This window comes from Anguilla anguilla, chromosome 10 (genome assembly GCF_013347855.1).
Source record: "Anguilla anguilla isolate fAngAng1 chromosome 10, fAngAng1.pri, whole genome shotgun sequence".
Lineage (NCBI taxonomy): Eukaryota > Metazoa > Chordata > Actinopteri > Anguilliformes > Anguillidae > Anguilla > Anguilla anguilla.
Window position 1 is genome coordinate 36,463,556 of NC_049210.1, and position 26,559 is coordinate 36,490,114.

Sequence of the window (26,559 nt, forward strand, 5' to 3'; positions counted from 1 at the left end):
GTATTGTACTTGTTCAGTGTGTGTTTAATGCGTAATAAACATTTCCAGTGTTTTAATTGGTGAAAGTCACGCGATGGGATTAGGTTGCAGTGGTTTCAAATCATCCATTGGATTCACAGACATTTTTTTTAAAAAAAACGCTACAGGAAGAAGCTGTTCACTTGAGTGTAGGTGAATTAATGATGGCGGTACATCTTCTCAGTTGAGTTTAAGGCAGGTCTGCCCATTAAAAGCGCGGATACGCGGCTGTTGAGTCCCCATCAGTAACAAGTCCTGCCGAGTCATCGGCATCGAAACGGAGCCGAGAGAGTGTTACGCGGCGGTTATGTCATCGCTAGTAACGTGGCTGCGGAGATTCCTTTGGTGCTGTGTGGGGCGTGTTGATATCTGTGTCAACATCGCCTTCCATCGCACTGCTGCCGATGGGCTGTCGGGCAGGCTGGCTGCACCCATTGTCTCTCCGTACTAATTGGTCCTCTTTCTCATATCTTTAGTGTGAGTGTTTGTGTGTGTGTGTGTGTGTGTGCGCGCGAGTGTGTGTGTGTGTCCTCCTGTGTCTGTGGCCCGAGGGGAGGTACAGGGATGGTACATGCCTACGACGGTGCCCGCCCACTCATTGTTCTAGAACAAACGCATAGTTTTTTGTTTTTGTGTCTTTCTGTAAAGGGATTGTGTTGTGACCAGCACGAAAAAAAAGCGCATTACACGTGACTACACATTACTAAGGGAGTGAACACTCGCCAGTCGCGCTTCAGGTTCGACGCAAAGGCGGAACACAACTGTGGAATGCGATGCGTAACATGCAAAACATTTCCCACAGGGTGACCTAGATTTGTCTTGCCATTGTGTGGGAGGGTTTGAGAACTGAAGACGGACACCAGTGAAGTGAAAGTCGGCGGCTGCTCTGGGCTGGAGGAATAGCATGTCATATCTGGTGCTTTTCTCCTGGCAGGGTCTCGTGTGAGGGAGGGTCGCAGCTGTCATCATCCCAGCGATGTAGCTGAATCAGCGCGCTGGCTTTTTGTAGATTTTTGTAGGGTTTTCCACAAACCTACCTTGTTCTTCTCTCTCAGAAGATGCGCCGTGAGGGAACGTGCCGGCGGCGGCTAAGTGCTCATGCTAAGAAGCCGGTGGGGGGGGGGGGGGGTTGAGGGGCGAGGGGACGGGAGCTGAGCCCCGGTGTCTTAGCATGAGCCTAATGAGATCGCCTGGAGGAGGCACAGCACGAGTCCACTGGAGACAGTGGAGAGAGAGCCGTGGCTGTCCATGCATGTTAGCGCTAACGGGGGTGGGGGGTGGTAGGGGGCCGGAATGCATTTTCTGTACAGTGTACTGAGAGACCTGGCTTTGCCAAGCACCACACAGCCCAAACTTAGCATTATCCAACGCTGGATTCACACAATGTGAAGACATCGAGGCGGGGACGCACAGGGTTCCAATTCACAGGGACCCAAACGCCCAGATTCCGACATGCCCCCAGTGTCTCGCAGTCATCCGTGTTCCGCAAGCTCGGCCATGTATGTCAGGGCCCACGTAGCGGAGATACTAGCGTGCAGCCAAACCTCAGCCTTCCGCTCGCTGTCATCCACTCTAATGTGGCGTGATTAATGGCAAGTCTGATACAAAGGGTAGCACGAGGGAGGAAGGAATCATGGGTAACGTATCGCGCGTGTTGATCAGGCTGCCTGGAGGGATAGTGAATCCAGCTTCATCCACCCTCCCCCCCTCCGGTCTCCAATCATATGTGGACTTCTGAGCGGCTGGAGGAATTGGCTGTGCGAGGAACAAGCCAGCCCCACAGTGGACCCGCAGGAGAAGGGCGTCACATACCGGCTGCTTTGTTTGGGAGTGATGAACCGCGGTAATCGCACGTTCCCGGCCTGCGGCGAATCGAGGCGGGCCCGTCACATGCTTCGGCCATTTAAACGTAAACGCGTCGCGCACTAGGGGACGGGGCCAATTTAGTTCCTCAGCCGTCTGATTAGTCGATTGTTCGTAGGCGCAAATTGGTTACTCTGATCGTTCTTTAGAATCCTTGTTAATTAAGAAAAGATGAATAAGGATCCATAGCTTATCCGCTTTTCATCTTTATTCATGAAGAGGAGCCTAAGAACTGTGCATAAATTAAGATTGGGTAATTTATTGGTTTGTCTGACGAAAGTGTGGGGGAATGCAGATGTTGTTGCATAAATTCATTATTTTGTGCAGCACTTGTAGGGGGGGAGTGGGGGTGGTTATTTTAATATTTGTTCCATGGAAGCTATGAAGCATTCGAATACTGGATTAACGGTAACGCTCATCCCTACTGTTCAAAGATGGGGATTGCGTTGTTACTGTAAGCACAGTGGTTCTAGTCAGGTGTTGGTTTCAGACTGCCAGACTCTGCTGTGTCATGGAAACCGTCATCTTCATGAATAAATGCATGGGTTGTACTTGGCTCATGAACATCATGTAAATTGATGGGTGCTTTTTTTGATTCTTAGTCATTGACGTTTGATGTTCAGTGAGCTTTTTAGTGATTTATCGTCATTCTAAATGGCCCACTACCAGTATTTTGTGGTATTTTTATTTCAAGCTAAACTGGGACAATAGGGCTCTCAAAGAAATCCCAGTCTGTACTACTAAATAACCCTTATTTACAAGTCATCTTATGAGTAAGTATAATCTCTGAATTATGGAAAAGCGTTTTACAGTACCCTCCCCAAAAAAAAAAAAAAATTAAAAATACACAGAGAAAGGTAATTAAGAATAATTTTCATTTGGAATCGTTTTTGCTAATCATATTTGAAATTCCAGAGGCCTTTATTTACGAACACAATGGTGCAATGCACAATGGGATTGTCAGGTGAGGCATGTTCATAATTTCCCATTCTCACGTAGTTTACCATTCGCGCTGTGTTCCACTGGAGATTCTTCTGACAGGCATTTTCTGTACTAATGGGAGAGAGAGACTGAATGTACTAAAAAGTAATGGAACCTGTATGTTAGAAATGCAACCCAGCTGTTTTCACATAGATACATAGATTGGGCACATCAAGAATGTCAAGTATGATTTCTATCTCAGCCATCTCTTCTGCTTTCCGGAATAACTGTAAATGGAGACAATGGCAGTAAAAGTTAAATCCCCCATTGACCCTTTTACGCCATATTCTCTTACTGTTGCAGAAAAGGCATTCTAGCTGGAATGCAGTGAATCCTCAGGGCAGGAGCTGTGTCACTGTACAAAGGTTGGTTATTACCTTGGCAGCTGTGTTGGTTATCAGTAATAAATTCGTGTTCTGCTCCACGGTCCCTCGGTGAGTGCATTTCTCGGCAGCTTATGAGTTCTATCACTTAACTTTGCTCGGTGCACCAGACTGCCAGCTCTGTTTTTTTTCTGCTACCGTTGCTTAGTTACTGCCACTGATATCTTGAAATGAATTCTGGGTATTTCTCTGAAGGAATGCGGAATGCTCTTAAGCAGTTTCAGTTCCAGGTCCGTTTCTGCAGAATCCCTGCTCCGGTCAATCATTCCAGTCATTTTCATTTGTAGCACTTGTGACAGCATTTCAGCGCTTTCATCTGTCACTCATTGGAGAGAGGCCTTTCCTCAGGTAGTTTTACTCAATTCATTTAAAATGTCAGAATGTCTTCATTTCTAATGCATTGCTCTTATTTTGCCAAGCAAACAAACAATGCATTGAAGGATCGTAAAAGAAACACTTGAGCCAATATGCTTCAGAAATCTTGCGCACACACAATAAAGGTTGCTCTATTGGTTCTGAAACATTAGCTCAGCATTATGTTTGTAGGGGGGAAAAAATTGCAACTAGCGTAAAATGAGACAAGCTATAAAAATCCACAGTCATGAAACTCAATATCACTTAGGCTCAGCTGCCCTTACAAAGAGCTCCTCAGTGGACTTAAAGTGTGACTGTTTCGTTTAAGCAGGGAGTCCTCAAACAGGCGGAGGGGAGGGAGAGTGAAATCAGTGCGCTAAACCTCTTCCCCAGAGGACCTCTCCCGCCATGACACAAAGAAGGCCTCACAGATAGCAGGTAAAGGTTAGTTTCTGTGGACATAGGGGCTCTTCCGCACGTCAGGATGGGTCCCCTCCGTGCTATTTGTCAGGGTTGCCATTTTAAAGACGCGCAGAGTTGTTTTGACGTAAGCTGATCCGCTGGTGCTTTTATACGTCGGCATGTTGTGGAGAAAGCACGGAAAGGTGAAACTCCACCGGCTTGTGTTCTGCCGTTGGGCAGTGCTGTTTGATGCGTAATATGCAGCCGTCTGAATTTGCATTGATTTGGTAGAAGTCCAGGGAAGCCCGGGGAATGCCTTCGGCGTTTGAACGTCACTTGCTCTCGATGACCGTTTGCCTTTCTCGCCGACGCGCACAATGTGCTCTTTGTTGCCTTAAATCCACAGAAACTGACTAAATTGCATCCCAGTGACATGTGGAATGACCTTCTCCAGTAATTAAAGAAAAATGCATGCCTGCAATGCCTCCTATTTATCATTATCTTCTGTGTGATGGATATTACTATGTGTTTGTTTGCTTCTAAACATAGCATAAGCTCACTAACATCAACATGACAACAAATGTACATGACTAACCACTTCTTTATAAAACCTGTCATTATATCTTTAGTTACATTAAGCAAACAAATCAGAGCTGGCCTATTCAGTTAAGACTGAGAAGTTTAAGAAGAAGAAAAAACAGCCCAAGACTTGCATTCAGAGAAGCACTGATGCACCGAAAGCACAAGTGGATTAGAGAGGATGGACAGGGTGAGGCGAGTGGAGGTATCAGTCTGCAGGTCCATACACCCCCCCCCCCCCCCCCCGATGGGTAAAGTCACGCACTACACAAACGCTGCTGTACAGAAACAAAATGCAAATGGCTACTGCTAATGTAAACAAAATTTAACGGGCAAATTTTGGAATGGCCAAATGTATTCAGGTTCACAAGCTGTGCTAATTGCTACAATCTTCACTGTCCAGTTGTGAGAACCCAGACAAGCACGCACGCTGTATTTGTCAGAATGTGATGGTATCTGCTGCTTGCTCTTCACACTGCAAACCGCACAAGCTGAGCTTGCGGGATCGTGAGTCAGGGCGAGACGGTTCCTTGTGCAGCTTGAGGAAGTGTGCTGGCCTGTGTGCGGAAGGTCATTGCTTAGAAATTAGAAACGGCCATCGCAGCGAACCAAACCCTTCCCTCCCTGGACGTTGCTACGGAAAATAATGTATCTCCCTGTGGGGGGCGCTAGTCAGAGCAAGTGCTAGCACGGTGCAGATTCAGTACAGGAGTGTTGCATCCTCACTCTGTAACACTGGCTAAGTTTACATCCAAACCAGTACCCCGATTATTCGGAACATTCAGTTTACCCTCGTGTTTACATTATTGCATATGCATAGAAATCAGACATGCCATTACTACAATAGCTGCGTTTGCATAATTCTTTGCATAATCAGCGTCCACTCAACATGGTAACCAAGCTTACTTTCGTCTTCCTGATGATTACTTACTTACGTCCCCAGGAACTACTTCAATGGTCCATGACCATGAAAAGTAGATGAACGTTAGCTAACTGACCATAGGTTTCACTTTGAACATTTAACTACGGAAGCAATCTTAATGATATCATTTTGTGAATAACTTGGTGGTGGTCTGACAGCTATGAATGCTACAAGTGAAACCCATGCTAGCTATCTTAGCTAAAATGAGAAAACAGCCAGACTCGCTGCAGCTGAAAAAAATGCTACAATTGGAAAATACTACGAATAGAAAAAACAAGTGTTACAATTGGAAAAGCTATGTACAGTTTTGAGTTAAAGAACGATATAGAAACTGGAATGTAACAAGGAAAGACTACAAAGGATTTCTACTTATGCTAATATAAACAGAAAAAAACACTGTCCAGGCTGTCACAACTTGACAGCAGGTGGTTTGAAATGAGCTGGGTAATTTGTGCAGTAGGGTTGAATAGATAATACTTACCCATCAATCAAGAGGTGTGTCTGAGAAGGGGTGTTGACTTGGTTACATAAAATCAGGTTTTTACAGAGTTCTATGTCACAGAATTGAGCTGGGTTCAAGGTGAAACAAAACAGAACTTTTCACGTTTGCTTGGCAGTGTACAAAATGCGGTGGAAGGGCTTAATTAGATTTTACTATTATTCTTTTTTTAAACAGTTGGACTAATATGATGTGTCAAATGGAGACAAGGTACTTTGCTTTAGAACTCAAAAAACATGATTTGTTGTTTAATACCCCTTCAAGAGCAGCAATGCATAAAGGAATATCTCACCAGTGTGGCACGGCGTTGAATTTGTAGTGGCTGTTGTGGTAAAACCGGTTGGTGTGAGTTCTTGTAAACTGGCCTGTTGGGGGTGAGGGGGGCGGTGGTGGCAGCAGGGGAGGCGGTGGTGGGGGTGGATGGACCTGTCACCGGGATGTGCAGAAGGAAATGTGCACTGGAGTGTGTGTGGGGGTGTAAGCGGGGCTTTCAAAACTTCTGCCATGAATTCAGACATTCAGTACGAGTCATGCACTGCTTTTGTGTTCTTAAAAGACAAGCTAATTTGGAAATCTTCCAGCATAATCCCTTTGAAGGTATTTTGGAATGTTTTCTTTTTTCAAAATTCTAAGCCAGTGTTCTAGAACTCCATTGCATTCAATTACGAGTAGTGATTATTACATCGGCATTAGAATGTTCAGCTAAGAACATTCTAATCCGATACTTGTGATCTTACACCTTGAAGTGTTAAGGACATGCTGTAGCAAAATGGAAGCACCTATATGGCATCTCCTTTTAAGTAGCAGTTTTGGATTAATACTACTGATCTTACAAGCAACACAGACAGACGCTGGCTTCGGAGTTTTCCCTTTCAAATCGCAATATCTGAGCTTAAACCTTGATGTGTGTCTTCCCTCCTGCTAATGTGGTTTCCTTGGTTACTCCACTGCTGCTCAACGGTGAGGCAGTTGCATAATTTGTGAGGTTTGGGCAATGCAGTTTAGCGTGCTTTGGAAATTAACTGTCCTCCCACGTTCACTTCCACAAATGAATTGTCTGACTCAGGCAATGATTAGGTAAAACCATATACTGTATATTCAAATAAGCCAACCTGACTTTGTGTAAAGGCAAAATAAATTTTAAAAATAAGGGCCAGGTGTACTTACACCGTGACCTTCGAGTTAACTGTACAACGAGATACGCTGAGCATATTAGTAAGAATATCTGCTGGTCCTCTAAATTGAAGCGAATGTACTGTGGAATTAACTGCACCTATTATGTGTAGTAAAAAAATAAATAAATAAATAAATAAATAAAAACCCTTACGAGGCAGATTTATAAATGCTTGGGACATTCAGCCAAATTCTTTTCTTGGGTTTATTTGACAAAGGGGCATTTCTTGTGTCATTGTGAAGCACCTCACTGTCTGAATGATGAAATTTGTACATACAGTAATTTACAGAGCCCCTGTCTTCCGGTCTCATCTAAGGAGTGGTAAAGCATCAAATCATTTTCCCATCATTTTTATATCACTGTATTTTTTCTAAGTGTGGTCCTATCAGGGTTCAGTTTATTGAGAGGCTCCATTGTGCCAAACTGCAGAACTGCTTTTACGACCGCAGTTGTGGCTTTTTAAATCCAGGTTCAGGAAGTAAAAGTCCGCCCCAGTATTTTGTTCCATTCGCCTCAGTTTTGCACATTAGCGCAGTTATTCAGCCAGGAGATAGAACTAATTAGTGAAATCAGCTTGCTGAGTTCATGGGTGGAAGAAACCCATGGCAGGTCTTTTACTTTCTGACCCCTGGACTAGACTGTTCAGGCATCCCACCTCCCTGCAGCTACAGAGAGCTGTGCTCTCAGGAAAGGCTTATTCCTGTGAAATAAAGTCCCATGCAGTCTGTCGGCAGGGTGTCACATAAGCCATCAGGCTGCAGTCAGTGTAAGCTAGTTTTTCAGATAATACTTCTTGGGGGCCAGATTTTTTGTAAAATGTTTGGTGCACATTAGCCAAACCATATTACATATAAAAACATGCATGAACGAGATGTGTTTTACATGTGCAGGTACAAGGTTAGTGCCTTTTTAAAATGCACATAGCTATTGTTTTTATTTTTTATGATTAATCTGTCACTAGCGGGAAGTATGTTTGCACTGTGAGGTTACAGATTTGGACATATGGTCTCAATTGATAATGCTTTTAAATAAGCACTTCTCACAAGGAGGTGGTTCTGGCTTGGAGTTCCAGCCAGCCTGTTCCTTCCTGCATAGAGTTAGCATGTTCTCCCCTTGTTTGTGTGCATTTTCTCTGGGTAGTCTGGTTTCCCAAGCTCAAAGACATGTAGGACTCATCTGCGAAAGAGATGTCAATCTCTATGTGACTACCCTGGTTAAATAAAGGTTAAAAAAAAATGAATTCATCAAAAATAAATGATTCTCATTTGGTTACCTCCTTTGAATCTGGGGGGAAAGTTTATGCCTTTGAAGCAGTCCGCCCTCCTCCGACCTGAATTAAATGTGATTTACCAACATCTGTGGTGCAACAGCCTTTGAGTTCAAGGCCTCCTCTTCCTGCTTTGATCAGTTAGCCAAAGATAATTAATATTTGGACATTTCATCTACCTTATTACACAAAGTTTTTTCTTATTTTATATAAACTGTTTTCTAATGCTGCAGCTCCTTACGTGGTGCAATTGGAAACCCAACTGAGATTCCGTCTTGGTAAATGTAGCGTGATTAGTCCCTGCTCTTTTGAATGTGTTCACCAGGGCAAATTTAGCGTGATTAGTCCACGCTCTTCTGAATGCGTTCACCAGGGTAAATTTACCGTGATTAGTGCATGCTCTTCTGAATGCGTTCACCAGGGTAAATTTACCGTGATTAGTCCCTGCTCTTTTGAATGTGTTCACCAGGGCAAATTTAGCGTGATTAGTCCACGCTCTTCTGAATGCGTTCACCAGGGTAAATTTACCGTGATTAGTGCATGCTCTTCTGAATGCGTCGGTGGATGGTAGGAAGTAGAGCACTGACTCTGGCCATTAATGTTGGGGATTAATGTGGTTTTATAACCCATGCAAAGTGGAAATTAGAGTCTGTGTTGTGTGAAACCCTTGTACATAAAAACCAGGACTAATGAAGTACTATTTATTTGTTTATTTAACCAACATATCATTATGGTTTTATCGCGTGGGTTTTTGAACCAGCTTTATTAGTAGCTGGGCTATCAGACTTTTACTGTGCATTGATTTTTTTATTTTAAGACGAATAATGGACACATCTCAGAGTAGCTGTTTGATTTGTGTCTGATGGAAAGTGCATCTCTGTAAATGGCTGGGAACCGTGGATATGGGAAGGTTCTGTGGTATGGCTGCCATCCACACAGGGAGAGAGTGAAGGGGACTGCACCATACACAGTCGTAAACACACTGTATTGCACAGGATGAGTGTATTGATTTTAACATGGCCTTGGCTAGCCTTTGATCAGCCTTCCTATCACTCACACATGTGCTCATGCACGCAGACACAAGCACACACACACAAGCACATACACACACACTCGCACGCACGCTCACACACACCAGTGTCATCTTCTTTTGGAAGATGCTGCCGGTGATTTTGTTTGTCCTGTGAATTCATTCTGTTGCATTAATAAATGGTGTGAGGTTCGGAGGTGCTTGGAGTGAGCGGGGTTGGCTCTGTCTCTCAGGCCAAAGGGAATCGTTACAGTCCTTTAAGCTAAATCTGACCAAAGTCCATCCCTCTTTCTTTTTTTTGCCCAAGAAGATGAGCCATTTCTGTGCTCCTCACTGCCCCGGCTGTTTGTGTGGAAAAACACGTGGTGAACTGCTCCACAGTCAGATTTTGCACTTCAATTTCCACATCTTAATCGCGGTAATTTCCAGGTGTTCACGCTCGGATCGGTGTTGTTGCGGTTACCTCCGTGACCGCTGTTTGAGTGCCGCTATACAGCTGGTCTACTCGCCGTCTTCGCGGCGCACGAGATTATTTATTATTCCACTCGTGGCTTGTTCTCTGCAAACCGTCACGATTAATATGCAACCACAGCGGCGGAGGTCTGAGTTTGTGATTTATAATCAAGGCTCGGCTAAGCGGACGCCAGCCTCTTCATTTCGGTCGGTCGGTATTTTAAAAAAAGCGAAACTGGAGACGTTGCAGCAGAGACCCGATGGGGTTCGTCCCTAAGAAGCCTTTTATCGCTGTGTCAGTTTTGACTAGTACCGCCCCCGAAAATATCATCTGTAGCTGTGAGCGGTGAACTGGTGTTTGGGAGCTGGAACTCAAGTTTGTGTGTTGGAGGAGCTTATGTGCCCCTTTTGCTTGTGCTGGTGTGCGTGCATTTGTGTGCGCGTGCATGATGTTCGGTTGGGTGTATGTATTTGTACAGCACAATAAACAGATTCGTTTAATGTATTTTAAATCTTTAAATCTGTTCAGGCCTCTTACTTATTGTACGGAGATGAAGAGATTAAAATACGTGCACTTAACACATGGACACTTCAAATAAATACGTCTTTGTTGTACACACGGACACGCGCACGCACGCATGCACACACACACAGATACTCGCACGCACACGCACACATACACACACACTCACACATGCATAAATCAATATGGCACTGTGGTTAACCACCCCCAGCACCCATTGGGATAGTAAATGCGCCAATCAAAGATTCGCACAAAAGCAGCTTTATCACAAAGCTCATAGGGGTCGTAATGCAGTCGACCAGATTACGCAGCCTGTTTACTATCAGTGGCTCCAGAGACTTCTGAAATGTATACCATCATTTGCCTGGGCCTGAAGGGAGACTGTAGGGGATTTTATTAATTCATTTTTTAATTAATCAGACCAGGCTGGATTGCGTATTGACCACATTCCAGAATATATCTAAAACGGGGAAAATAAAATGCAATTATTTCAGGCTTGGCTGGAAAGTATTGAGCACTGTGACTCTTAACAAGCCAGCTGGGTGAATATCGACACACAAGTTAAATTATTGTTATTGTTTGTAGAGATTATGGGCAGGTGGGGTAAAGGTCACTTGAGGCTAGATTATGATTTCAGCTTGTATTGAATCAACATGTCGTTCCAACTGCATTTCATATTATTCATTTCCACACCCCTGGCATCTGACTTCGTATGTAGGGTAGCAGAGTAGCACAAGGGTCAGAGAACTGGACTTGTGACTCAAAGGTTGCATTTGATTCCTGGCCAGGATACTGCTATTGTACCCTTGCTCAAGGTACTTTCACCTGAATTGCTTCAGTAAAACTTACAGCTGTTTAATTGGACAATATGTTAAAACGTGACCTGAGTGACTGTGGATAAAACCTTCAGCTAAACGGTAAAATGTGGTGTGGTCCCGTTCCCAGGCCGAGAACACGCAGGTCAGTGTTCCGTGTTCCGTGTCTGGTCAGTGTGCTGTCAGTGTCTCAGGAAGTTCCATTCAGGTCTTTGTTCCTCTTTGTTGCCGTGACATCAGAGCGACCTCAGAACAAGCCCTTGGGGCCCAGTAGCAGAACTGGTTTTCTGGTCACTTTTTAGAACGGGCAATCCTTTGCCTTTTGGGGTTGATAACATTTTGTCTCTGAGCCTGCCTCTGTGGAGATTGCCTTTACTTAAGGGTCGGGGCTGAAGCAATGGTCAGTCCAAGGGTTTTATGCTCTTGTTTTTAATAGGCTTCAGTTTAAGGACTGTGAATGCAAATAAAAACACACAACATGTGACCGTCAGTCAGAGTGATAAATTAGAAGGATTTCAAAACTAGCGTTCATTCTGGTTTGCAATTTGCTGTGTGGGCATCATGGATGTTCTTCCCCAAATGTGTTGCATCAGATCGGAACCACTTTAATTTCAGTTGATTCTCTTTTTTTCTTTCTTTCTAACAATCTACACAAATCTGGGGGGAGGGACACTGGGGTAATTTGGGTATTGAAACTTGATATTATAATTATGACTAATTTTGCCTGTTATTACCTTTTTACCCTCAGATGTAAAGTACAGCCAAATATTGTGTTAAGAGTCTGCAAACTGTCACTAATCTTCAGCATTACAGGCTGGATTGAGGTGTGAAGTTTGTCCCTACGGTTTGAAATAGCTTACAAATTAAAGTTTTTTTTAAACTTATTGTTTCACTTTATTTTACTTTTCTTTTTGGGGTCGGGGGGTTGGGGGGTTAGGAAGCGACTTCACCACCGTTTTTGTTTTGCAAAACTTCAATTTAAAAAAAAAAAGAATAAAAAAAAAGAAATACCTTACAGATTCTTATTTGTAGGTTTTCTCCGCTTTGCGTTTCTTTTTTTCTTCCAATTATTCACTTGAATGAACGGAACAAGCAGAGCAAAATTGAAACTCCTCGAGAGGAGCTGAGTCTGCAGGCTTCGGTAGAGAACATCAGATTCGAAAACAGCCCCGCGTCTGCCTTCCGGAAAGACAAGCGGCCTCAATTTCTCAGGAACAAGGGAACATAGAAATAGAATTAACGGCAGACCAGTTTCCAGAACATTCAGTATTCATATCTGTGAAGAAGATCTGGATGAAGCCTGCTGATAGTATTCTCCTGTATAACAGAAGGGCCTTGGCCTCTGCGATATCCCAGGTTCCAGTTTCACTGTAGACCGATGCCAGGTTTTATTATTTCTGCAGGAGGACCGTCACGACCATGACACTTCTGACATTTAAGGCTGCATTACGTGGCGCTTTTCATAGGTCATACTTTTACGTGGATTATCGGCGGATTAAGGTCAAAGATTAGGAGGATGGCTGTTTCCTTCAAGCCAGATGCTCCCCTTTCCTCGGGTACCCCTGCCTCGGATTTGGGGGTGGGGGAGGGGGGCGGGGGCGGTGGTGATTGTCCCTGTAAAACTTCCCTCTGGCATCCCGTCCGAGCGACAGGCTCCAAAAGTGGGTTTCTGAACAGGTGTCTCTCTGAGCAGAGCTTTCGGAGTGATGAGTCATCGGCTCTCAGCTGTTTGTACAGGAAACACACAGTCTTTGCACAGCAGGTCCTTCAGGGAAAATTTAAAGCAAAAGGCGTGTTTTTTTTTTTTTTTTTGGCCCTTTTTCACTACGTATTTTGGTTTAAGCAACATAACTGGTTTTATCTGTTACCATAGGGCCATGAAACAGCCTAGCTAATAGTATCAGTTAATCAGTATTTTGAGTAAATGCTGATGGGTGTGAGTCATGCAGATTTCATCGTAGTGATGCGTTTCTGCAGTAATGCATCTTTCTAATGAGTAGGACCTTTCTTCGGAAGGTTTGGGTTTGGCATCTATATTGGGTAGTCATGTAACCTGTGATTCAACTGCTTTCATTATTCATAAAGGGAGCAGAGGTTCTGGGTACCTTCAGCACTGACACTGTAAATGCCCACTGCAAAAGAATGGGCCAAAGATTTTTCCAGTTGAGCATGCTGTTCCCCACACATCTCTGGTTCAACAGGGGAACTGTGAGCAAGGCCTGACGCATTGTGAGATTCACCTCCCTCTCTACTGCATTTCTAGTAGATTACTCCATCGTTTGGGTTTATATTCTGTAGTGCTTCCCCCCGCCAACAGAAATTCAGCAATGACAGTGGTGATCTTTTTGTCTGTGAGAGAGAGAGAGACTCGCGGCCACTCCTCTTCAAGGCGACAAGCCAGGGTGCCCAGGACGTAATCTCCCAATAAAAGCCACGCATTCCGAACCGTTCAGAGTACGGAGCTTCGTCTGTCTGCTCGTATTGACCCACTGATGAGTATCCTAAGTACCCCCGGCCTGCTAGAGCTCTCAGCTATAATCATTTAGCGATGCAGTGAGCTACCGGCACAGAATATTGATGGTGAAACTGCCTCTCGTACTGCTAGCAGTCCCCCCTGCCCCCCTGTGTCTCACAGTGACACCCCCCCCCCCCCCCACCCCACCATCCTTCATGTGCCAGGGCCGTGCATGAGCTTATCTGCTGTTCTTGTTCTTTTTCATTTCTTACTAAGCGGCGAAGGCTGAAATCGGCTGCGATTCCAGTGTTTGTTGGGAAAACCTGCTCTTACCTTTGGTTTTACCCTGCTGGGTTTTGTCTGGGAAAAAATACCCCCCATGGAGACTGTAAAAGGCCACAAAAGCCAGAGGGGAGGGGGCTGCTTTCAAAGGGAACGCCTGTGCACCCCCCCTCCCCCCCCCCCCCCCCCCCTCCCCCCTACTCTTGCGACGATACGCACGGATTGAATATAGACTTGGCTCACAGACCATTTTGCCGCTCGACTTTGTCTCGTTGAGTCGGCTCCGCTTACATCTGAAATTTCACACAGAACCGAAACCGGCTGGAGTCGTCAAGCTTTGACTGGCAAGTGCAAATTTCGTGCTCTTTGGTTTCCACCACAGCTCTTTAAGAGCCGTGGTCCTTCTATGCCTCGACTGGTCCCAGACAGGAAACGATTCATGCGTGCGATCGAGAACCTAATTGGTTGCGAACCGTGTTGTTTGTTCACGAGTCCCACTTGAGGACGGGAAGGCAAAGGGGTATTCGTGTTCCCAGGACAGAAATTGAGAAGCCCTCTTCCACCAAACGCCAAAGAGTTTTAAGAAGCCAGGCAACCCCTTATCTCCAGCCAGCAATTAAGGGCCCCTGTTTTTTAACGAATGAAGGCCAGACGTGCAGCCCGAACGGTGTGAGAATCGGTAGGCGCCGTTATCGGTAGGTCTCAAAGCGTGCTCGCGCATCTGGAACGATACCCCCCAAGTGGCGGGTGCCATAAAACCATAAAAACTTTGGCTTCTTTGGCGTGGAATCGAAGCGTACACAATCCCCGAGTGCGCTCTCTCAGATAAACCCTCCCACCCACTTCTCGTTGTGTCATGCAAATCCGCGTTGTACTTCTTTGTGAGCGAGGACCTCTCAAGCAGGACGATGATGGCTACAAAGAAAACAACGAGGAATGGGGACCGGTTGTTCACATGGTTCTTTTGCCACCCGGTTCCTGGCCACTCTCAAACAAGCAAGTGGAAGCTGAAGTCCCTAATAAATAAAACTGCAAGAGAGGCCCCGCAGGCTTGTGATCGTAAATTAAAAAATAATTGAAGTAAAACAAACTGAAAAGTTTTTTGGGGAAGTGGTCCACCCAGCCTCCTGTTTGTCATCTGCGTGAACCCCAGCACATGTTTTTGATAATATGTGCTCATGAAGTCATGAATAATTTTGGGTGGATAACCCACCTCCTCCCCCCCTCCCCTTCCTCTTTGTTTATTCAAGAGTGTTTCCCAACGTTCGAGCATTTGTAGTTTTCCTGAAGGATCCCGTGGGAGTAATTAGAGTGAGAGAGTTTTTGCTCAGTGCTGCCGCGTTTCGTGCATGCCTGCGAGCCTGTCGATTTAATTATAATAAATGCTGCCCTGATGAGGCAGGGGGGTTGAGCTCAACTTAACAGTCTGACTTCTCTCAGATAGGGCGTGTTTGGGTTGACGCAGGTCTCACTGGTGTCGGCTTGTAGGGGCCTCCCTTCACCCCTCCACCGAGTTGAACGGCGGCCATGTTGCCACGCACTTCTGTCTGGCTACGTGGCCGTACGGGGTGGGGCTTCCTCCACCCCCCCCCCCACTTATTTCTCAACGGCTGGCTGCTGAGCTTGTGAAATAGCAGAGGCGGCAGGGATGTTAGCCATGCCCCGTGTGGGAGGCCGCATACCGCCTGGCGCTCGCCGCGATGGCAATGGCGTCATTAACCTCTTCACCCCGCTGCCTTCTGTCTCTGTCACCTGCGGTGAATTTCTTCAACCTCCAGGAGCCCGTTTTTCTCCCTGCTGAGAGAGCCAGTGGAAATGTGTTCTCTGGTACGCTGATGTTAAGTCTTTTAAATAGTCATACGGCTAGGGTTGGTGGATTTAGAATTTGTCAAAACACATAGGCAAAGTTTGGGTTCGTTGATCGATTGGCTGTCGGTACTGATCATTGACCTGGAGGGTAGGGAGGGTTACAAATACTGAAGACCAGACAAATCATTTGGAAATCAGATATTCCAGGCATCTGGCGACCTTGCATGTGGCTAAAGCCTGCGTAGCATTGCGGTTTTGCACAGATTTGACATTTAATATCAAATCTGCCCATCGCCTTAACCGGCTGCAGTGACATTTCAATTGCGACTGCAGTTTGAAATGCAGAGTGGCTGTGGAAATGGCAAGTGTCCATCTTTAAGAGTCATGGCTGGTGGCAAAATTCTAACAGCTTTTCTGAGAAAAGATGCAAAAAACAAAGAAAACGTGCACATTTATCTTCACTTTCGAGGTTGTCTTTTCCTTTTGCAGCAAACTGCATTCTGCCCCCCTCATACCTGCAGGCTCGGTCTGCACCCAAGAAAGGCATCTTAGAAAGGTATCGGAGTTCAGTTCTCTCAAGTTGCTGGGTCACAACAACCGAAGGATTGTTCTGACTGGGGGGAGAAGCGGGCTTCCCTCTGCGAATTAGCAGCCTGAAGGCCTTCTAGAATGCGCATTTGGCCCGAACAATCAGGGTGAGCAGCATGTGAGTTAGCATTCATATCTAATTAGAGGTTCAATTGATATGTTTTTCAGGGAAACGTGGATAATGATTTGAGAAATGACTTGGTGCAGTGCACCAAGCCCAGACCAAGTTCAGTGTCCAGTGTTTAGGAAGGGTAATTTATTAACACGTACTGTATATAACCAAATGCATTCTCTGGCAAGGGGTTCCCATTAGAACAGGTCAGTGATCTTTTCAGCTGTCTTTGAAAGGAAAGTAGGCCTAGTTTCTTAAGAATTATAACACCGGGCGTAAACCGTCTGGTCGCGAAGCCGCTACGGCTCTATTTTGGCTGGCGGAAAACTCCCACAATGCCAGATTTAGTAGGGCTGCCATTAGCCCGGCAATTAAATTGCCAGAGCGATTATTGGGGCACTCCATCACCGTGGCGTTCGAGACTCGGGTGGCGCAAAAAAGGGACGCTGCCACCCTGACGTCTTGATACGCGCACTGGCAGCGCCCGCTTAGCATGCAGACGGCGAACAGCCCCTCCGCTCTCTCAGCCGATCCGGCGGCCCGAATTTACATGTGGAGAGACAAGTCAGCTCCTTTGTGAGCCGGGCGGCTGGCTTGAATGTGATGTCATTTGCATCCCCTGCTGGACTATGGCTCCCCATGGGGGCTTGCTGTGAGGATGGCGGCCGGGGAGGCGGAGGGGGGGTTGTGGGGGGAGGTGAGGGGAGGGGGGCGTGGGGGGGGGGTGGGGGTGGGGGAGGGAATAAAGATCCCACTCGATACTGTCATGGAAACTAGCAGAGAAGAGGACTCCCGCTCAGCTCTTGGTTATGAGTGTGCTAATAGACACGCGCTGCTAGGCTGCTTCATTGCTCCTGCCTCGCCGGTTACTGGTGCCAGTTTTTAAACGCTGTCAGGAGGCTTGATCCGTTTCTTCCCTTTTGAAGATGGCGGGATGACATATGGCTCAAATTACAGGGCTCTTCGGGGCTCCAAGGGGAGTGTCAAGTCCGACTAGGAACACGGCTGGTGTGAATCTGGTCAGTGAATAAGTAGGTGTGCGCCAACTGCAGCTGTCCCCCCCCCCCCCCCCCCCCCCCCCCCACTCTGTTTTTACTGGCTGACGTTGCCAGGGGGGGCGGGGGTCCCTCCGTCCCATAGAACCTTGCCGCTTCGATCAGACAGACCCGGCTTCAGGACCGTGTGTCACAGAGAGGGCTTTTTCGCAGAGCCCTCGGGCTGGAGATAAAATGCAAACGAGGAGGCCTTATCAGCGCGGTCAGCTCCGGTAATGGAAGAGCAAACTCTCGGGCCTACAGCTGGAATTAGCATGAGAAAACACGCCCTGCTTCCTGCCGTTGTATACGGCCTTTTGTGTGACATCCTCAGACAGCCTGGAAGCCCTTGTCCTCAGCTCAACTTTCTATCAGCGTCCTTTTCTTTCCGTTTGTCAGTCACAATTAGACTCAAAGCCCCCCCACCCCCCCCCCCCCACCCCCCTTGTGCCGCCCCACAAAAACATGCTGATATTTAACTAGCACTTCAGAGGAGTTTGTGGATTGCGATTCTTTCCCTCCGTACTTTTCTGTGCTGCTCGCATGGCCGTGGGCGGTAACAAGCCTGGCAACACGGCAACAACTGCTGTCGAATTGTAAACGCAGTCAAAGGCATTACATTTCGTTCCATTATACTGGCCACTGACTTAGAGTGTAGGAGAACATAAGTGCATTGCTGATACATGTAAGTGCATCACTCACCTGATTTGTGAGTCATCCTGCCAGACCAGGCTAAGAACTTTCCCAACCCGGCAAGTATATGTAACATCACTGAAGGAAAAATGCTAATGAAGTATTCTTAGCAAACCAAAATGCAAACCCTGTATACAAGGCATATTACACCCATCAAAAACCCAGAAAAACATGAAACTGTAAAGAACGCTATAATGCACGGGGTGTGAGGGAAACCAGGACGCAGTCTAAAGAGGGGGGGTCCTCAGTCTGCATCTGAAGATGGACAACAGTTTTTCTGTCCTGGGTACCATAGGAAGTTTGTTCCACTACTGGGGGACCAGTACTGACGAGCATGACTGTCTATAGAGGGAGGGGATAGCTTGGTGGAATGGTGGAACTGCCCTGTAGGCTAGTACCAACATTTTAAACTGGGGTTAGACTAGGCGTAATACAAGTACCCTGTAAGTAGCCGAGTTAATGCTTCTTTTCAATTGTGCAGAGAATGGCTTGCCAGTTGAAACCCACCTTCCTCTGGTAAACGTGCACAGTCGTGTGCTGCTTTTAGCCAGTCGTAACTGGCACGGTCAGGATTCAGTTCTGGACTGTAGGGTACAATGCAGCGCTGAGAAATATGGCACTTGTGATTTTGTTATAGTTATGGCACGTATTGTTATTTGTTGATGACTACTACTATTGGTTGTGACACTGATGGCTTGGCATCGTCTCTGATGATTGCATAAACCTTTATGTGTGCACTTACTGAAGTCACTCTGGATCAAAGCATCTACTAAATACTCCTATTCCAAAAAAACAGAATGACAAGCCAAGTTGGCCTGAATGCCCTGTTCTCCTCAACACTCATGTACTTATGCACCTGAATTTAAATGTAACGTAGTGTAGCTGGATGCACCGGCCAAACGCCCTGCATGATCATATGCTTGAATGCATGGGCTATCTAGTCTGTTCTCCTGTTTTCTTTCTTGATCTCGTGACTGAAGTTTCCATTACTCTGCAGTTACTCATAACAGTTCGCAGATCTAGCAGTTTGCTAACCGCTCTCTGATGTGTCGCGGGCAGCCGCGGTTCCACAGGCCGCGAAGTCGACAGACTCCTGTCTCTAAAGCCTCCGATAATGAAAAAGGATGACTTTCTTCTCACTGCGTTTATTAGCATAGCTCTTTTTTTTTACACCAGCGACTGTAGCTTTCACAGTTACAAGGGCCACTTGGGCCTTTCCTGCCGCTGTCTTTGTGTGACGAGGGCTTTGACCGTGCGGCACGGCGGAGTTAGCAGGCTAGCCCAGCGCTAAACCAGAGTCCTGGAGAAACGAAAACATGTGGGAGGCCTCATGCGTTCCCCGCCAGCACGAGCCGCGGTTAAAGCTCTCTCTCCCCGCCGAACGCGACGCTCGTCTGACTCACTCCGAGAGCGCGCCGCGGACGGCTGGAGCGTTCGCGGCGGGTTTTTCGCCGTCCGCCTGATGGTGGGCAAAGCCGCATTCACAACTTGGACCCGGTTCAGCCCGCGAGTCGTGACTCACGAGAGCCAGAGCCGCGATGTGTCAGAGGGAATTGAGGACTGCTGTTAATCACATGGTTAGAAATCCGAATACTGGCTTCCTGTGTCTCTGCTAAGGAGTTGCACTGTAGCAGAGCTCGCAGTTCTTTCAGAACTGAGGCAAAACACACCCGTTTTTACAAAAATATGCATTTTACTTAAAGGGGCCCGTTGGGTTTCCTCAATGAAATATATAGTTTGTCTTTCAAATATGTAAAGACCACATAGCTGGTAAGTGATTGATATGTCCAATCAAATAAATTCCCTGAAATCAATATTATTCTAGAATTGGAACGCTGTAGAGCAGGGCTGCCCGATCCTGTTCCTGGAGATCTAACGTCCTCAAGGTTTTCACTCTAAACCTAACAAAGCACACCTCATTCAGTAGCTATTGATTTCATTGAGCTGCTTATTAGCAGAATCAGGTGTGCCAAATTAGGGTTGCAGTGAAAGCCTGGAGGACGGTAGATCTCCTGGAACAGGGTTGGGCAGCCCTGCTGTAAAGAGAGAGCTGTTTACGGGCTGTGCTTTAAGTTGCTTTAGATGCGGGTTCCATGTTATGGTTTAACTCCCGCATGCATGAATAAACGGCAGCGCTTTAGAAAAACAATGCGACCGTAGCCTTGATGTGGTTTTGTTTGTAATTTCCACCCTGACTTAACGATTGCACTCTTGTCTCTAACCCACCCTCCCCTCAGTGGGCAGTTCGCCGTGGTCAAAAAATGCCGGGAGAAGAACACGGGCGTGGAGTACGCCGCCAAATTCATCAAGAAGCGGCGGAGCAAGTCCAGCCGACGCGGGGTGACCAAGGAGGACATCGAGAGGGAGGTCAGCATCCTCAAGGAGATCCAGCACCCCAACGTCATCACGCTGCACAACGTGTTCGAAAACAAGACCGACGTCATCCTCATACTGGAGCTGTGAGTGCCACCTGACATCTCCATCTTCTTCAGTGTTCTAGAACTCCATTGCTTTCAGTTGCCAGCAGTGATCGTGACATCAGCATTTGAATGTTCAGTTAAGAACATTTTAATATTTTAATCACATATTTGCGATGGTACACCTTAAAGGGCTAATCCTGTATAGATATCTTCGGCATCTGTATTTGAAAACATACAGTTAAGGACTACATTTCAATTACAGTTAATATTTCCAGCACTACCTATATTTGTATTTTTGTTTTATTATCGGTTTCTTTTTGGCTGGAAATGAGAAAAACTTCAGAATCCAAGGAAACAAGCTAATTTTGCACGCTTTCAGTTGTCCTCCAAGCACCACATTTTCACTTGATAAAGAAAGAATAAACAGTGCAGTTTTAGCCTTTGTAAAAAGGCATATTCGTGCTAGTTACTCATTTGGTTATTCATTTATCTGTTGCTTGTTAGTCTTACCCCAGCTCACCTGAGCCGTCGCGTCAATACACAAATCAATCAGCTGGCTTCCCCCGCGGGTCGGGGCAGAAGCGTTTTAACTGTGTGAGGGAAAAACCCGCCGGGCCGGTTCTCTCCCCGCTGGTCAGACCGGTTGAGCCTGGCGCAGCAATCACACACAGGCACGCCACTTCGCCCGCGCTTCTCTGAAATCACGCTCCGCCTTTCGCTTCGTTTCGCTCCGCCCGACAGGCAGGAGCGATTGACGCGCTTCGGCTGCTTTGACGACGCGCCGGAAGAAGCGCCGGAATGGCGTCATCGCCTCGGACCGCATCCTGTTGGAAGCCCCGCCCCGAACGCGGTCAATATTTGTGCATCGGTCACATATTTATACTGCGTTAGCCCAACGGAGCGCTGTTTACTCTGAAACCTACTCAGCGGTGGCTGGAGAAAGCCAGTGACCTTTGACCTTTCTAACTGAAAGAAGGCTCCTCAAATTGCTCCTCGACTCATCTTTGCTAAATTGTATTTAGTCACTAGCGTGTTGAATTTGGCAATGTGTTAAGAGCCAGCCGGCTGGGTGTGTTTACAAGGTGCGTGCGCTATTGTGAGCCTTCCTGAATTGATGGAGGATTTTCTGGTGTTGGGATGGCTTTATAATTTCCTAAAGGCCTACAACAACGACTGGGCAATAAAAATCAGGGAAGAATTACACTGGGGATGAATGGTTGTTTATAAAAGGGTTATAATATAATGCGAATATAAAATGCACTTACAAAAGTGGTTTTCGTAGGACTGGCGTGGTACAATGCTGGGCTTTTAGTAAACCTGACAGAGATTTCTGAACCAAAGCTTTGTGTGCGTTTGACTGGTTAGATTGTGGCAGGTGGGTAGGGAAACCTCAGCGTTAGCAGTTGTTTTTTCAGCTGGGGTCTTGTTTGTTATGGCCAGTCACTCTCAAGGCTCTGTTATCAAGCAGTATTATCTTGTCACAGCTCTGCAGCTGTTCCACTATACACCCCCCTCCCTCCACCCCACCCCCACCCCACCACCTCGTTAAACAAAAACAGGCCTGGATCATGCCACATCTGACACACGCATGCACAGAACCATAATTATAACCATCACCAAAGATTGAAAATCCCGAAAATCCGAATTCAAATTGCTGTCTTGAATATTCAATTAAATGTCTCGTCTTTTTGTGTGCAAAAAAAAAAAAAAGAGAGAGAAAAAGCTTGACAGCCATGAAAGCTGTGATTTGTAAATTAAGGGTTTACTTCAAGTGCAGAACAGTAAGCTATTGTTGCAGGTTGTCAGGTAGATGTTGTTGGAGGGAACGATGATCACAACCGTTGCTGGGAGTTGTAGTCTCTGGAGTTGTAGTCTCCGGCTTTGTTGCACAGGGACATCATGCATGCAGCTGCATGCTTTCTGCATGTCTCCTGTGTTTAAGAGGATAAATTCTGAAGGCATTCGCATAACCAGAGAAATGTTTCGCTGCCTTGATCTTTCACAAACGTCGGATTAAGTCGCATGTATTCAGCGAACCTAGACCCAACGGGCCTGATCTCCTTAACGTCTATGTCTGATACGAGCGTCTTAACACCCCCCGATCCCCACACCCCCACCTTTCTCCATTCAGAGTCGCGGGGGGAGAGCTTTTCGACTTCCTGGCGGAGAAAGAGTCCCTGACCGAGGAGGAGGCCACCGAATTTCTCAAGCAGATCCTGGACGGCGTCTTCTACCTGCACTCTAAGCGGATCGCCCACTTCGACCTGAAGGTACGCCCCACGGGGGCAGGGCACGGCGAGCTGACGACCCGCTCAAAGCCGCCCGTTTCACCGCCCCGTCTGAAACCGCGACCCCGCGGCTCCCCTGTCTGCGGCCATGGAGCCAAACGGCCGAATGCAAACTAGCCGCGTGATACTCAACACACTTCCACACTGCGTTATTATCCTCTTGTCTTTCTCATTAGCTCTTCTCTGCTCAGTATACGCATGACAAGTGTACTTTGTTCATCTCTGACCCATTTGCCTTTCATCTGTAGCTTTAGCGCTAGACAGCAGGAAGTACGGCAGAGTGACAAGTAGAGAGCTGAATAAACAAACAGAGATGTAGCCATTTTGAAAGGGTAGGCTTTCCAACTGTTTTACTGCAGGCAGAAAAAATGTACATGTACATCTCAGTCTAGATATTTATTAACCGCTGTTCTTGAAATGACTTTTGTCATTAGTGCTAACGGAGCTAGGCTAGCAACCTAAAGTCTGGTTGAATTCACAGGTGTGGCTTTACCATTGTGGTATTAAGCAAGGTGCTTAAGTTAAATTGTGCCAGTTAATATCCAGCTTTATTGAAAGGATTGCATGTAACAAGCAAGCTGTTAAGTGCCTTGGATAAAGGTGTCTGCTGTCTGCATGAGTCATTATAAAATAATCATCATGGTATCAATTTTCTTTGTGAGGCTTAACTAAAACAGCTCTGCGGTCTGTTAGCACACAGCAGCACTATGAAGCCAGGATTGTTACCATGGGAATTCAGTCCTGGATTATGTTATGGAAGGGCTTGGACAGGGTTCCACTTTCCAGCAATGACTTCTTGGTTTGCATGTGATTTCCATCTGTGATGGCTCTTTCCTATCTCTGTTCTCAACAACAATTCTTCCTCTCTCTCTCTCTCTCTCTCTGTATCTCTCTCTCTCTGTCTCACCGTCTCTCTGCCTCGCTCTCTCTGTCTCCCTCTCTCCCTCCCTTTCTCTTTCTCTCTCTCTCACACGCTTACACACACACACATGCACACATTCTCTTGCGCTCTCTCTCTCTTTCTCACACACAAACACACACACACACATCCTCTCTCTCCCTCTCACATATACACACACACACACACACTCTCTCCCTCTCATCTCTCTCACTCTCCCTCCCTCTCTCTCTCACACACACTCTCACACACGCATGCACACATTATCTCACGCTCTCTCTCTTTCACACACACACACACACACACATTTCTCTCCCTCTCATCTCTCTCTCACACTTGCTCCCTCTCTCCCTCCCTCCCTCCCAGCCGGAGAACATCATGTTGCTGAACAGAACGGTCCCTCACCCGCGAATTAAGCTCATCGACTTTGGCCTGGCTCACAAGATCGACTTTGGCAACGATTTCAAAAACATCTTTGGGACTCCGGAATTCGTAGGTCAGTCCCCACCGCAGCTCCCCCCCCCCCCGACCCGCTCCTGAAGGGCTGCCAGCTGGATGCTGGCAGCGCCGGGCCCGTTCAGTCCGGAGCGGTCCGACCTGACCCGACCTTTGCCTAATCTTTTGCGTCTTAGAACAACAGCCAATTGCAGCATGTGGAGAACGGTTGCCAGTTGCAGTCGGGGGGGGGTAGTTTTGGCAGGGGTGGTATTACAGTGCAAGCAATGACAGCTTCAGCCAGGCCCCCAGGGGTTTCTGGGGCCACAACAGGGGACCACCAAGATTGGGAAAACCAATTAGAATTACTTGGAGATTTGTGTGCTGAGTTTCCATAAACGATCAATCTCACATGAGGCTGCGACTCAGGTTTCATAAACGGACATCGGAGTTGGCAGCTCTCGCGCTTATGCTGTGCGGGACATGCTGTTAGGCTCTGTCTCACGCTCTCACGCGACCCAAACACATCTCTCACCAAATATCAGGACCGCAACTGAAAAAGAATTCACTGAATAAAAGCATTATGTATCTGTTCATAAAGGTTCATAAAGAGAGATTTATCGATTGACTGCCTATCTTTGACTTCCCCCTCCTCCCACTTCCCCCGTCAGCCAGCTGACCAAAGTTGATGACATCGGTCTATCATTAGTCTATGTCAATAATTGTAAAACATAATGTTGGTTTTAAGGGCATATATTCAGGGACAAATGTGTGTATACAGTGCAAATAGATTGATTGATGTGTGGCTTCTATGTCATTATGCATTTTGACTGTTATCTGTCGCATGTTTCAATATATTTTTTTTATTGTATCGTTTCTGTAGCTCCAGAAGTGGTGAATTATGAACCTCTCGGACTGGAAGCTGACATGTGGTGAGAGCAGTTAGCTTGTTTAATTCGCCGAACCAGATGTGAATCAGATAATCTGCGTTTTTTTCATATCTGTTCTGAAACGCTGCTCTTTTTCAATTCCAGGAGTGTCGGGGTGATAACATACATACTGTGAGTATGATCATTATCATTACAATAGTAATGTAAAAAGTCGCTCTGGATAAGAGCGTCTGCTAAATGCCTGTGATGTGATGTGATATGGTGTAATGTAGTAATGTTTGGTGTATTTGATGCAGTATGGTTAATGCTATACACATATACATCTAACATGGTTCTTCCATGCCTAGAGTAGCACCTAAATGCATAATTACTAGCCTTTGTTTATTAAGGGAAGTACGTTTGATATTCGGTGCATTCAACTACAATAAATCAAGGGGAAATTTTGGACAAATGTGGACAGAAGAACTGAATAGAGTGTGGACAAATGACTATTTGTTTTGGATGAATTATAATGGATGTGATGATTTGCTTTTTTGAGGTTGATGTGCATTGGCTTGGCTGGTAGTCGGGGAAGAAAATTAATTGTGCCATCTACAAAGAGTCATTACAGTGCAGCCCTCAGAATCTGAAACCGTTATTAGTTGGTGTGTGTCTCTTTGTCGGTGCTAGTGGCAGTTTTTGCCGAGCGACCGTGGTTGTTTTCCCATGCTCCTGTGCGAGGGACCAGCTGGTTCTGACCGCCGCGTGAACGTGTCTGTAATGAAAACGACGCCTTTCTGCTTCAGTAGATAAGCGGCTGGGAAGGAGGCTCCGGCCCTGACAAAAACAAATCCGCCTACTCCCAAATTGAAATGCAAATCATCAGCCGCTGTGCCCCCCGCCCCCGTCCCCGTGACTTCCGCGTGCGGGTTCCTGCGAAACCCGAACGGGCTTTGGCTTTTTCCCCTCCCCACCTGCACGGTACGGACACAGCGATTGGTCACGCGATTAGCAGTTCTCCCGCAAAACGAGGAGAGGAGGTCCTCTCCCTCCGACGCATCCCCCCCCACCCCCAACCCGCCCGCCCCCCCAATCCGATCGTCTCCAGCCCCGGGCCTCCCACGTTCCTGTCAAGGCTGGGTAAAAATAGACGTGAATCGGGAATGGTTATCACAACCTCCCGTTTCCCAGCTCAGTCTTCATTTGTCAAATTATTATTATTATTTCATTTTATTATTATTATTATTATTATTATTATCATTATCATTATCATTATTATTATTATTATTATTTTATTTTGTTTTATTTTATGTTTTTATTATTATTGCCAGTTTATTTTGCTTTTGGCTTTTTGTAGGAGCTTTCGCTTCAAATTTATTTATGCCTCAGGAAAACTTCATTGTTCATTGGCCG

At 46.4% G+C, this 26,559-nt stretch overlaps 1 protein-coding gene across 4 annotated transcripts in view; it reads left to right on the plus strand.

The window, feature by feature from the left end:
- The window catches only part of dapk1 (death-associated protein kinase 1), a 58,886-nt gene that overhangs the window by 6,304 nt on the left and 26,023 nt on the right, over positions 1 to 26,559 (plus strand). For all 4 annotated transcript variants that reach the window (XM_035379156.1, XM_035379153.1, XM_035379155.1 and 1 more), the window contains exons 3-7: positions 20,474 to 20,695; positions 22,788 to 22,926; positions 24,209 to 24,338; positions 25,161 to 25,209; positions 25,312 to 25,338. In XM_035379156.1, the coding sequence (XP_035235047.1) occupies positions 20,474 to 20,695; positions 22,788 to 22,926; positions 24,209 to 24,338; positions 25,161 to 25,209; positions 25,312 to 25,338 (567 nt within the window). The remainder of the gene's footprint in view (positions 1 to 20,473; positions 20,696 to 22,787; positions 22,927 to 24,208; positions 24,339 to 25,160; positions 25,210 to 25,311; positions 25,339 to 26,559) is intronic.